A 13,116-nucleotide genomic window follows, 5' to 3' on the forward strand; every position below is an offset into this window, starting at 1 on the left:
ACGCCGCTTGATGCTGTACGAATCGGCAAAGATGACTGTAATGCAGATTAAAAAGAAAACAAATAAAAAGCTTTCTAAAGTTTTCTCCCAGTTAAAAACTTTAATGAGCCCTTAGAGGATATATCTTTTTTAACAAGCTGTCTTTTTTACTTCATAGGAATTCCACATTTCTTCCTTCGAAGAGAGGCTCATTAAAGAAATTGAATACAGAATAATAAAGACTACATTAGAAGAACTTCTTGAAGAAGATGGAGAAGAAAAGATGGCAGTTGACATTTCTGAATCTGAAGCTGTTGAAGCAGGATTTGATTTAAGGATCAAGAATTATAGAATTCTTGAAGGGATGAGTGTTACTTTTCATTGCAAGATGTCTGGATATCCATTACCCAAGGTAAAATATAAGCATTTATCACACATCCATGCCACAATAAAGATACAGACAAGTTAAACTGTAACTCTTTTATGTACATTTACTTCGCATATTATTTGCAGATTGCATGGTACAAAGATGGCAAGCGCATCAAACATGGAGAAAGATACCAAATGGACTTTCTACCAGATGGCAGGGCTAGTCTCCGCATCCCTGTTGTTCTTCCAGAAGATGAGGGCATCTATACTGCATTTGCCAGCAATATTAAAGGAAATGCAATTTGCTCTGGGAAATTGTACGTGGAGCCTGCTGCCCCATTTAGCGCTCCAATGTACATGCCTACACCAGAGTCAGTGAGCAGAATCAGGTAAGACTCGTAATAATTTGGGTTGATTAGTAGTTAAATTATCTAAAACACTACGTATCCCAGTAGCAAATTGCTGTTGTGTGTGTGTGTGTTTGGGTAGGTGGGTGGACAGGAGGGGCGAGAAGGCTAAGACAGCACAGAAACCTGTCATTAGCAATGCCAATAATTGCCAAAGGTTTTTATTTCTTGCCCCTCTGTAAGATGAGCAAAGCATTTCATTAATGTAGCACACTACTCATTTTGCCTGTGTTGTAACTAATATGATGAAGACTATAGGTTTATCTAACACCTGATTTTATATATGTTGGCCCCAGTCTATACAATAACACTGAAGTGTAGGGATTATTATTTCTAGTTTGAAAGTAGGAACACTGAGTCTCTGCCATATTATGAATACTGCCTTAGTTTACCCAGCCAGTAAGGGAGGTCCCAGAGCTTGAGGTCCAATCCAATCTAGTCTGGCTGCAATGTATAGATAGGATTTTGCTTTCAAATATAATGTCTACATTTTTCCCTCTTGTGGGGTAAAAATGTATGTTTATCCTTTCTTCATAAATTTATGAATTGCTTTATTTAACCAGCCAGTATTGAGATGTTTTGGTAGTGGAATCAAAAAGGTTTATGACTAATTAAATCAAAGTGGTGAGAGAAAGACAGTATCAAGAATCACCCCAAGATTCTGAATACCTGGATACCTAACTGTGTTAAAGGACTACTGACTAGTTTGAGGGTACATAAGGAATATAGTTTTGGGGGCTATACTAATATATTCCATTTGGACCCCAGTGAGTTTGAGGTACCTTCTGCAACATACAAGAAGTAAATTATAAAATAACATTGAACAAGAAATAAAGAGGTTTGTTCATTTTGCTGAGTTTTCAGTATGACTCATGAAAATGTTGTTTTCCTTGGTTTTTCAGATCTGTCTCTCCACGTTCAGTGAGCAGATCTCCTATACGCATGTCTCCTGCACGGATGTCTCCTGCAAGGATGTCACCTGCACGAATGTCCCCAGCCAGAATGTCCCCTGGACGTAGGCTTGAGGATACAGATGAGTCACAACTTGAGAGACTGTATAAGCCAGTCTTTGTGTTAAAACCTGCTTCTTTCAAATGTTTAGAAGGACAAACTGCCAGATTTGACTTAAAGGTTGTAGGTAGGCCTATGCCAGAGACCTTCTGGTTTCATAATGGTAAGTATGATAAGTTTTTGCTCACAAATTATTAAACCCCAAAATAAACTTATATGTATGCCGAACAATTAAAAAAAAAACTATTTTAACCATCTGTTTTCTTTTTTGCTTATTTTTTGACAGGCCAGCAAGTCCTCAATGACTATACCCATAAAGTAGTTATTAAAGAAGATGGAACCCAATCACTGATCATTGTCCCTGCATCACCCAGTGATTCTGGGGAATGGACCGTGGTTGCCCAAAACAGGGCAGGCAAATCTTCCATTTCAGTGATTTTAACTGTGGAAGGTATATGCTTTTAAAATAATAATAAAATTAATTACCTGATCCCTTAGGTTGTAAACAGGTATTTCAGCCTTGCCCACACTAAATCTTGACCTCTCTCTTTCAGCTGTGGAACACCAGGTTAAGCCGGTGTTTGTGGAAAAACTAAGAAATGTCAATGTGAAGGAGGGTTCCCGACTTGAAATGAAAGTCAGAGCTACGGGTAACCCTAACCCTGACATTGTATGGTTGAAAAACAGTGAAATCATTTTACCTCATAAATATCCAAAAATCAGGTACATTTGCATGGCAATAATATAACTAAGCTCATTCTACAAATCCAATAAGCAAGAAAGCAGCAACTACTTCTGTATTGATGTTTATTTTTCACCCTTTATTTTTTTTTTCTAGAATCGAAGGAACCAAGGGAGAAGCTGCCCTTAAAATCGATTCTACTGTCAGCCAAGATTCCGCCTGGTACACGGCAACTGCTATTAATAAGGCTGGCCGAGACACGACAAGATGCAAAGTGAATGTTGAAGTTGACTTTCCAGAACCTGAACCAGAGAGAAGATTAATTATCCCACGAGGGACATACAAAGCCAAGGAAATTGCAGCCCCAGAACTGGAGCCCCTCCACTTGCGATATGGTCAAGAGCAATGGGAGGAGGGGGACCTCTATGACAAAGAGAAACAACAGAAACCATTTTTTAAGAAAAAACTCACTTCCTTAAGACTCAAACGCTTTGGGCCTGCCCACTTTGAATGCCGGCTAACACCAATTGGTGACCCAACAATGGTGGTGGAATGGCTCCATGATGGAAAGCCACTTGAAGCCGCAAACAGGCTTCGCATGATCAATGAATTTGGGTATTGCAGCCTTGATTACGGAGTAGCCTATTCTAGAGACAGTGGCATCATTACTTGCAGAGCCACCAACAAATACGGAACAGATCACACATCTGCTACCCTTATTGTGAAAGATGAGAAAAGTCTGGTGGAAGAATCTCAACTGCCTGAGGGCAGGAAGGGCTTACAGAGAATTGAAGAATTAGAGAGGATGGCCCATGAAGGGGCACTCACAGGTGTGACAACAGATCAAAAAGAAAAGCAAAAACCAGACATCGTCTTGTTCCCAGAGCCGGTAAGAGTACTTGAAGGGGAGACTGCTAGATTCCGTTGCCGAGTGACCGGTTACCCTCAGCCCAAAGTCAACTGGTACCTCAATGGACAGCTCATCCGCAAAAGCAAAAGGTTCAGAGTTCGCTATGACGGCATTCACTACCTGGAAATTGTGGACTGCAAGTCATACGATACAGGTGAAGTCAAAGTCACCGCCGAGAATCCTGAAGGTGTGACAGAGCATAAAGTGAAACTAGAGATCCAACAGAGGGAAGATTTTAGGTCTGTCCTCAGGCGAGCCCCTGAACCAAAGCCCGACTATCACATACATGAACCTGGAAAACTTCAGTTTGAGGTACAAAAAGTAGATAGACCTGTTGACACCACTGAAACCAAGGAAATTGTGAAGTTGAAAAGGGCTGAGAGAATTACCCATGAAAAAGTGTCAGAGGAATCCGAAGAGCTGCGCAGTAAGTTCAAGCGCAGAACAGAGGAAGGGTATTACGAAGCCATTACTGCTGTGGAGCTCAAGTCTCGTAAGAAGGATGAATCCTATGAGGAGCTCCTCAAGAAGACAAAGGACGAACTTCTCCATTGGACCAAAGAGCTGACTGAAGAGGAGAAGAAAGCCCTTGCTGAACAAGGCAAAATCACTATTCCAACATTTAAACCTGATAAAATCGAACTAAGTCCTAGTATGGAGGCCCCCAAAATCTTTGAAAGAATCCAAAGCCAAACCGTGGGCCAAGGATCTGATGCACACTTCCGAGTCAGAGTTGTGGGAAAGCCAGATCCTGAATGTGAATGGTACAAAAACGGTGTCAAGATAGAACGCTCTGACCGAATCTACTGGTACTGGCCCGAAGACAACGTCTGTGAACTGGTCATTAGGGATGTGACCGCTGAGGACTCTGCCAGCATCATGGTAAAAGCCATCAATATAGCTGGGGAAACCTCAAGCCACGCATTCTTACTCGTCCAAGGTAATGTGAATAAACTGAATTTCTTTCATTTGATGGATGTGTCTCTCTTTATCCATGAATATCCAGTAGTGTATTTCTTTTTATTTTCCCTTCCCACTATGCAAACTGTAAATTAATTTAATATTATGTGTTGTTTTTTTCTTTTTTCTCGTAGCCAAGCAATTGATCACTTTCACACAGGAATTACAGGATGTTACTGCTAAGGAAAAAGATACCATGGCAACCTTTGAATGTGAAACTTCAGAGCCATTTATCAAAGTGAAATGGTATAAAAATGGTGTGGGGGTTCATTCGAGAGATAAATACAGGATGCACTCGGACAGGAAGGTGCACTTCCTCTCCATCCTGACGATTGACCCAACTGATGCCGGAGACTACAGCTGTGTACTTGTGGAAGATGAAAATGTGAAAACAACGGCTAAGCTTATTGTTGAAGGTAGGAAATAATTCTTTCAGTGTTGACTTAGGTTATAACGTCACCCTTAATATCTGATAAAATGAGCTATACAATATTCCCTTCCTAAAATGAATTAGTTAGGAATTGGACATAAGCTCTATAAAAAGAATCATAAATTTATACTACTGATTAAGAATATTAACAATTTAGATTTTTAAATAGCAAGGTTTTATGTTTTGCTTTTAATTTTTTTTCACTGAAATATAAGTGTGTGGTTTAAAAAATAATTTAAAAATTAAAGTTATCTCCTTTTTAGTGAATGTTTATTTTTTGAGTCCATCAGCAGGTAGAGATTAAGAATATTTCTAATAGTATGGAAGAGATAGAGATATACAAGGCATTGTCTCTATTCTAAGTTCAGATGCATAACTGTCCAGAGAAATTAGCTTCTTTTTATCTCATGTTTTAGGTGCAGTTATTGAATTTATAAAAGAACTTGAGGACATAGAAGTTCCAGAATCATTTTCAGGAGAGTTAGAGTGCATTATATCCCCAGAAAATATAGAAGGCAAATGGTATCACAATGATGTGGAGCTTAAATCCAATGGCAAATACTCAATTACTTCTCGCCGTGGACGTCAGAACCTCACAGTCAAGGATGTGACCAAAGAGGACCAGGGAGAATATAGCTTTGTTGTTGATGGGAAAAAGACTACCTGTAAACTGAAGATGAAGCGTGAGTTTTCCTATTCCTGTTGGCCTGCAGTGAGCACATTATAGTTTATTGATAAGCAATGATTATAAAATTATTTTTTTTCTCCCCATATTTCATAGCCCGTCCCATTGCCATCCTACAAGGACTTAGTGATCAAAAAGTCTGTGAAGGTGACATTGTTCAGCTTGAAGTTAAACTTTCCTTAGAAAATGTAGAAGGAGTCTGGATGAAAGATGGCCAAGAAGTGCAGCCCAGTGACCGGGTTCACATTGTGATAGATAAACAGTCACACATGCTGCTCATTGAAGACATGACTAAAGAGGATGCTGGGAATTACTCCTTCACCCTTCCATCCCTTGGACTGTCAACCAGTGGGCACGTCTCTGTCTATAGTGAGTGCAACTTGCATAGGTGTATGTGTACATGGTCCAGTGAGGTAGAGAACTTTAATGAACAGGCATTTAAAACAAAATTTACATTCATAAATATTTTATTTGTGTGTGTGTGCATGTGATTTTGCAGGTGTTGAAGTCATGACTCCTCTAAAGGATGTTAACGTCCTCGAGGGCACCAAGGCCATCCTCGAATGTAAGGTCTCCGTTCCTGATGTGACTTCTGTTAAGTGGTTTTTAAATGATGAACAAATCAAGCCCGATGATCGCGTACATGCTATTGTCAAAGGCACTAAGCAGCGACTAGTGATTAACCGGACCCATGCTTCAGATGAAGGACCTTACAAGTTTATGGTTGGCAGAGTTGAAACCAGCTGTAACCTCTCTGTAGAAAGTAAAGATTCTTCCATTTAAGTTATCATTATTTTAAGTGTTCTATGTCCCCAGTAATATCATAATAACCAAGTGATTGTTTTATCTTTCCCCCAGAAATTAAAATTATAAGAGGTCTTCAGGACCTTACCTGTATGGAAACCCAAAATGTGGTCCTTGAGGTAGAGCTGTCCCACTCAGGAATTGATGTCTTGTGGAATTTTAAGGACAAGGAAATTACTCCCAGTTCTAAATATAAAATTGAAGCTCATGGAAAGATATATAAGTTGACACTTCTAAATATGATGAAAGATGATGAAGGAGAATATACATTTTACGCTGGAGAAAACCGGACATCTGGAAAACTTACTGTGGCAGGTTGGTACATTTATCGTGTAACCTAAGCTCTTTTGTGGGACAGTTGGTTTTATCATAAGAAGTTGCTTCACATACCCTGCCAAATTCCCATCAGTTTCTCACTTCCATGGTGTTGTCACAGCCAATAATGTGCTCAAGACTGTCACAACCATCCTGATTTCCAAATGTTCTTCCAGGCAGACCTAACTCAAATACTTTCTCTTCTGTGAAACCTTCCTTAAGCTCCTCATTTGTATGAGATCTTACTCCACCACCTCAGGATCATTGTATGCGGCCACTTTCATGGTCCTTACCATATACTTGTCTCTTTCCCCATATAAGCTCCCTAAATCTGGAATTGCTTCTTTCCCTCCTTTGGGTACTCTGATATATTGCACATGAGAGATGGTCAATAAATGTTTGTTGAATTGAGCTTTATTTAAACTTTCCTACTCAAAAGATATATTGCTTTTTTAATCACTTTGCTTCTTTAAGCTTTGCTCCCTTCATACTGTTTATAAACCCAGTGAATATTTTTAAAATATAACTCAGTATATCTGTGTCTGTCTTTCAGATGACATGAAATAGACTACTTTCATTCAGTGAAAATTCTTAGCTTTAAAGTAAAGAATCAATCAAAAAAAAGTATAAACTAGTTGTCAGGAAAGAACTAGAAGTCATCATTAATTTGTTTGGTTCATTAAAATTTAAATACCGAGGAGCTGGGATATTACATTGTGATTAAATTGTACTGTCTTCTTTTTTGATATGAAAGTTTCATGGTTTATTACATTATAAGATTTTATCCAGAGATTTGATTACAAAAAAACTGAAACAAAATTTCAGGTTCTGAACTTTAATATAATTAATATAAACTACATGTTTTTAAATATGTTACAACTGCCTATAGTATTCAATGCAATTATAGTACAGGTGTGTAGCCTAGGAACAATAGACTACACACTGCATAGCCTAGGTATGTAGGAGGCTGTACCATCTAGGTTTGTGTAAGTGCACTCTGTGATGTTCACACAATAAAATCACCTAATGTCTCAGACTGTATCCCCATTATTAAATGATGCATGATTGTGTGTTGTATAATTAAAATTTATTAAGAGAGTAAAACTTAAGTGTTTTCACCAAAAATAAAAAATCATGTGAGGTGTTAGATGTATTAATTAACTTAATTGTGGGAATCCTTTCACAGAGTATATATATATTAAATCATCATGCTACACACTTTAAATATGTTATAATTTTGTCAGTTATGCCTCAGTAAAGCTTAAAACGAGAATAAGAAAAAACAATTTTGAGTATTGAGTTTTTAGTACAATGTTAATGTAATTTGCTTAGTTATAACAAATTATTAATATTTATAAATAAATAAATGTCTGAAAACAAGAAAAAACTATGAGCTCTTCTGTGATTTCACCCAATATTTTTAAACTGTCTACCATAGCCAGACCTTGCTAGGAACTTGGGACACAAAAATGAATAAGACATGATATTTTTTTTGAGGAATTCACAATTTAGAGAGGGACATCAGCAACCAGACTGCTGAAGGAGTAAATATTTGTCGGTGGAATACGACACTGGAAGCACTGGGGGGAAAAACTTCACAGGAGAGATGACATTTGTCAAAACAGTGATTTTTAGTATGATGACTTGGACATTTTGTTTAGCAAATTGTTTTATAGTCAAATATCAGATATATACCCAGGAAATAATCCGGAAGAAGACTAAGTACAATGCTTTTGGGGAAGAAGGAACTGTATTAGAGGCTATCCATGTAGTATGCTGCACACTATGGTTCTCAGATTCCATATTCAGTTGAAAGTTGCTCTTCCTTTACAAAACCTTCCTAATTCCAGGATTTTTCGCTGGTTATCAGTCATCATCCTTAGAAAGAGTTTCTGATACCTTTTAAATATGGGTTAAAATAATTTTATTAGACATTTCATGGTGATCAAATTTATGCTTTAAAATTTGATAGTTTAAATGTGATAAATCCAAGTATTTCTTTATTGTATAAATATTTTAAAGAACTCACACTTGTACTTCTCCTGTTCCATAGGAGGGGCCATCTCCAAGCCACTCACAGACCAGACGGTAGCTGAGTCTCAGGAAGCCGTGTTTGAATGTGAAGTCGCCAACCCTGATTCCGAAGGCGAATGGTTGAAGGATGGCAAACACCTACCACTAACTAATAACATCAAAAGTGAATCTGATGGCCAGAAAAGGAGACTTATCATTGCTATCACCAAATTAGATGACATTGGAGAATATACCTACAAAGTGGCTACCTCTAAAACATCTGCTAAACTCAAAGTTGAAGGTCAGTGATATAATAAAAAAATTATCCATTTCAAATCACATTACATTCATGACAGTTACCATTTTAAAAGTTAAATGGTATAACTATTTTGAATGCCATAAGTCTTCTTTTCATAAAACCATTATCAACTCTCTAAGTTTACTTTATGAGCCATGTACTTCATGGTACAAAATTGATTTTTTTTTCTTTTTAAGTGGGAAGTGGGGAGGCAGAGAGACAGAACCCTGCATGCACCCCAACCAGAAGCCACCTGGCAAGCCCCCTACCAGGCAATGCTCTGCCATCTGTGGCTGCTGCTCTATTGCTCAGCAACCAAACTATCTTTTATCACCTGTGGCGAGGCCATGGAGCCATCCTCAGTGCCCAGGGCCAACTTGCTCCAACTGAGCCATGGCTGCAGGAGAGGAAGAGAGAGATAAAGAGAAGGAAAAGGGTGAGGGGTGGAGAAGCAGATGGTCGCTTCTCCTGTGTGTCTTGACCGGGATTCAAACCCAGGTTGTCTATATGCTGGGTTGTCGCTCACTACTAAGTCAACTGGCCACGGCCACCAAATTGTTTCTAAGATGTTTATGTGAAGAATCAGCTTCTTTGGTTTCAGCTCTGTGAACAACTAAATTAAGTGTTCTCATTCTCCATCCTTCTTTTGCCCTTCTTCAATCAATCTATTAAGCTGTTAGTATTTGGTTCTACAAATTTCCTCTCATTAAGTATAGAAAAATCATTGCACAATGTATAGTTCAAACTGTATACCAGATTTTCCTAAATAATCTCAAGGTGTCTTTTAAAACAAAGATGCTACATAAGTGCAGAATGTTTTATAACCATTCATTTGCATGATGACCGAATAATGATCTTATCTAGGACTTTTTTTATTTGATCATTTCATTCTTATTTTCTAAACCAATCATAAATTTCTCTTCAGCTGTCAAAATTAAGAAGACCTTAAAGAATCTCACAGTGACAGAGACACAGGACGCCGTTTTCACTATTGAGCTAACACACCCTGATGTGAAAGGTGTCCAGTGGATCAAAAATGGGGTTGTGCTGAACTCCAATGACAAGTACAATATCTCAGTCAAAGGAACGATTTACTCTCTGAGAATTAAAAACTGTGCCATTGCGGATGAATCTGTTTATGGCTTCAAGCTCGGCAGGCTAGGAGCCAGTGCCAGACTGCATGTTGAGAGTAAGTTGACTTAGCAACACTTTATAAATTGCCATCTCATGGTTACCATTTAGTTGACCATTTCACTGACTCACTTCAACTTTCCTTATTAGCTGTCAAGATCATTAAAAAGCCAAAGGATGTGACCGCCTTGGAGAATGCTACCGTTGCCTTTGAAGTTAGTGTTTCCCATGACACGGTTCCAGTCAAATGGTTCCACAAGAATGTGGAGATTAAGCCAAGTGACAGACACAGACTGGTCTCAGAAAGGAAGGTGCACAAGCTCATGCTGCAGCACATTTCCCCCTCGGATGCTGGGGAATACACAGCTGTGGTGGGGCAGCTGGAATGCAAAGCCAAACTCTTTGTGGAGAGTAAGTGTTGGGCCGCCCCGCCAGCATTTCCCTAGATGATTACCATGTATTCAGTTGTTTGTTTGATTCCTTTACTTTAAAAATGAAATATGTTAACTGAAGTACTTTCTGATTTTTCTAAGCATTACATATCACAAAAACCATGAAAAGCATCGAGGTGCCTGAGACCAAAACTGCCTCCTTTGAGTGTGAGGTGTCCCACTTCAATGTCCCTTCCATGTGGCTGAAGAATGGTGTGGAGATTGAGATGAGTGAAAAGTTCACAATAGTCGTGCAGGGAAAACTCCACCAGCTGTTGATCATGAACACCAGCACAGAGGACTCGGCAGAATACACATTCGTCTGTGGCAATGACCAAGTCAGTGCCACGTTGACAGTGACCCGTAAGTTAAAATTATATAGACTATCCAGTAGGCTCATTGTTATTCCACATGCTACATGTTTCCTTCTTGATTTAGTCCTCTGAAAAATTCTTGATTGACAGGTCTATTGAGAGTTCACACTGAGTTAGGACCATCGCCACCTGTATAAACATTTCCAATCAGAGTAGCATTGAAAGGCTACTTAGAAGAATGTTCCAGTGTCTGTCACTTGCGATTCCTGTTCACCTATCCCTTAGCATTGTCCTGTAGACAAAGGGGTACCTGGAAGGGATCATAGCTCCTACCTCTGATCTGTAATCACCTTAACAGACATACTAAATACATTCCAGGTTTTCCTTCTGCACCTGGTCTGACCCACGTTATACTAACACAAAGTCTCCGTGGATGTCTTTTCTTTCCCTTTTGCAGCAATCATGATTACATCCATGCTGAAGGACATCAATGCTGAAGAAAAAGACACCATTACCTTTGAGGTAACAGTGAACTATGAAGGCATCTCTTACAAATGGTTAAAGAATGGTGTGGAAATCAAATCAACCGACAGGTGCCAGATGAGGACCAAAAAGCTCACACACTCACTGAATATCAGGAATGTTCATTTTGGAGATGCTGCAGATTACACCTTTGCGGCTGGGAAAGCTACGTCGACAGCCACCCTTTATGTGGAAGGTACGGCTTCATAACGGTCCTGGCCGCACAAATTGTGTCAAGCAAACTATATAAAATGTTAATGTATAAAACAGATAAATAAAATGTCGTCTATCTATGCTGTGGAATATTATTCAGCAATCAAAAGGAAGTACTAATACATGCTGCAGGATGGATGAACCCTGAAAACTTTATGCAGAGTGAAAAAGCCAGTCACAAAGGATTACATTTTTGTTTTAATTCATTTATATGGAATGTTCAGAATGCACAGTCTATAGAGACATGAATTGGCCAAAATATGAGGACATACAATAAGAAGGATGTGCATGTGGGGGGGTGATGAATAAAGTGTTCATAGTTTCTTTCTCGGGTAATGAGAATGTCCTGAAATTGATTGTGGTGATTGTTGCACAACTCTGAATGTACTACAAGCCACTGAATTGTATACTTAAATGGGTGAATATTATAGTATGTGAATTATATCTTAATAAAGCCTATTACAAAGGTTAATTTTTACATGCTGTTTTCCAGCTCGTCATATAGAATTTCGTAAACACATTAAGGACATTAAGGTTCTCGAGAAGAAGCGAGCCATGTTTGAGTGTGAAATTTCGGAACCTGACATCACTGTGCAGTGGATGAAAGATGGCCAAGAGTTGCAGATTTTGGACAGGTCAGTTTTCCATCTTGCTACATTCCAGTAATTCCCAGTTTCCTTTGAGTCATCATACAGTAAACTTCAGTTTCCATTTCATTTGTAGAATAAAGACACAGCAAGAGAAATATGTACACCGCCTTCTGATTCCATCCGCCCGGCTGTCCGACGCTGGGCAGTACTCAGTGGTGGCCGGGGGCAACATGTCGACTGCTAACCTCTTTGTAGAGGGCAGAGACGTTCGCATCCGAAGTATTAAAAAGGAGGTCCAGGTATTGTATACATGCCAGATTTTGGGGGAAATCATCCATAGTCCATAATCCCTAATTTTATATTTTAAATATGGACTTTTAAATTGTCTAACTACAGTCTTCCAATGAATTATTCAGCTGATTGTTACCAGCTTAGATTCTTGTACAGACATCAATATAGCCACAGTTTCCCCTCACTTAGGGAATAAGTATGCTCTTAGCAGTTATCAAAATTATTTAATTAACACAGCCGTAGAAACTTCCCGTCTAATACAATAAATGGCTACTTGCCAAACAGCACCAACCTTACAAAAACTAAAATTTAAGTGGTGGTGTTCCCACATCAACTAGAATTAAGGGAATTTATAGCAAGGTAGCATTTTCTCGGAAGCTGCCTACTATGACAAGGCAGATATCGAGGGCCTTTGCTGGGAACACTCTGAGGTCCAAGAGGAGGATCAGTTTGAGGGAAGCTGGATTCCTAGCAAGTATGCTGATCAAACGCCTTTGCTGCCGACTACATGTGCAGAGCTTGTGCTCATGGGTGCCATTCCCCCCCCCATGATATCATGGAGGTAACATGTTAAGAAAATACCAGTTGAGTTTAGCTTTACCGTGTTGCTCATCCAAGAAGAGCCAAGCATTGTAGGCCTTAGGCCATCGTGACAAAGCATTCAGTGAGGGCTCAGACAACCTGGATATGCCCTCCACCCTTTGTTGTCCAATTCTGAACCTTGACTTCCTCACTTTTAAAACAGCTCCTACCTCGTCCAC

At 39.1% G+C, this 13,116-nt stretch overlaps 1 protein-coding gene across 1 annotated transcript in view; it reads left to right on the plus strand.

Moving 5' to 3' along the window:
- TTN (titin) overlaps positions 1-13,116 on the plus strand; it is a 284,943-nt gene that overhangs the window by 30,516 nt on the left and 241,311 nt on the right. The window contains exons 23-40 of the mRNA XM_066233115.1: positions 158-391; positions 493-737; positions 1,658-1,929; positions 2,053-2,217; positions 2,321-2,489; positions 2,605-4,298; positions 4,453-4,734; positions 5,165-5,431; positions 5,530-5,802; positions 5,933-6,196; positions 6,292-6,552; positions 8,606-8,866; positions 9,789-10,052; positions 10,145-10,405; positions 10,528-10,788; positions 11,197-11,457; positions 11,968-12,109; positions 12,198-12,363. Of these exons, the coding sequence (XP_066089212.1) occupies positions 158-391; positions 493-737; positions 1,658-1,929; positions 2,053-2,217; positions 2,321-2,489; positions 2,605-4,298; positions 4,453-4,734; positions 5,165-5,431; positions 5,530-5,802; positions 5,933-6,196; positions 6,292-6,552; positions 8,606-8,866; positions 9,789-10,052; positions 10,145-10,405; positions 10,528-10,788; positions 11,197-11,457; positions 11,968-12,109; positions 12,198-12,363 (5,742 nt within the window). The remainder of the gene's footprint in view (positions 1-157; positions 392-492; positions 738-1,657; positions 1,930-2,052; positions 2,218-2,320; positions 2,490-2,604; positions 4,299-4,452; positions 4,735-5,164; positions 5,432-5,529; positions 5,803-5,932; positions 6,197-6,291; positions 6,553-8,605; positions 8,867-9,788; positions 10,053-10,144; positions 10,406-10,527; positions 10,789-11,196; positions 11,458-11,967; positions 12,110-12,197; positions 12,364-13,116) is intronic.

This window comes from Saccopteryx bilineata, chromosome 5, assembly GCF_036850765.1.
Source record: "Saccopteryx bilineata isolate mSacBil1 chromosome 5, mSacBil1_pri_phased_curated, whole genome shotgun sequence".
Lineage (NCBI taxonomy): Eukaryota > Metazoa > Chordata > Mammalia > Chiroptera > Emballonuridae > Saccopteryx > Saccopteryx bilineata.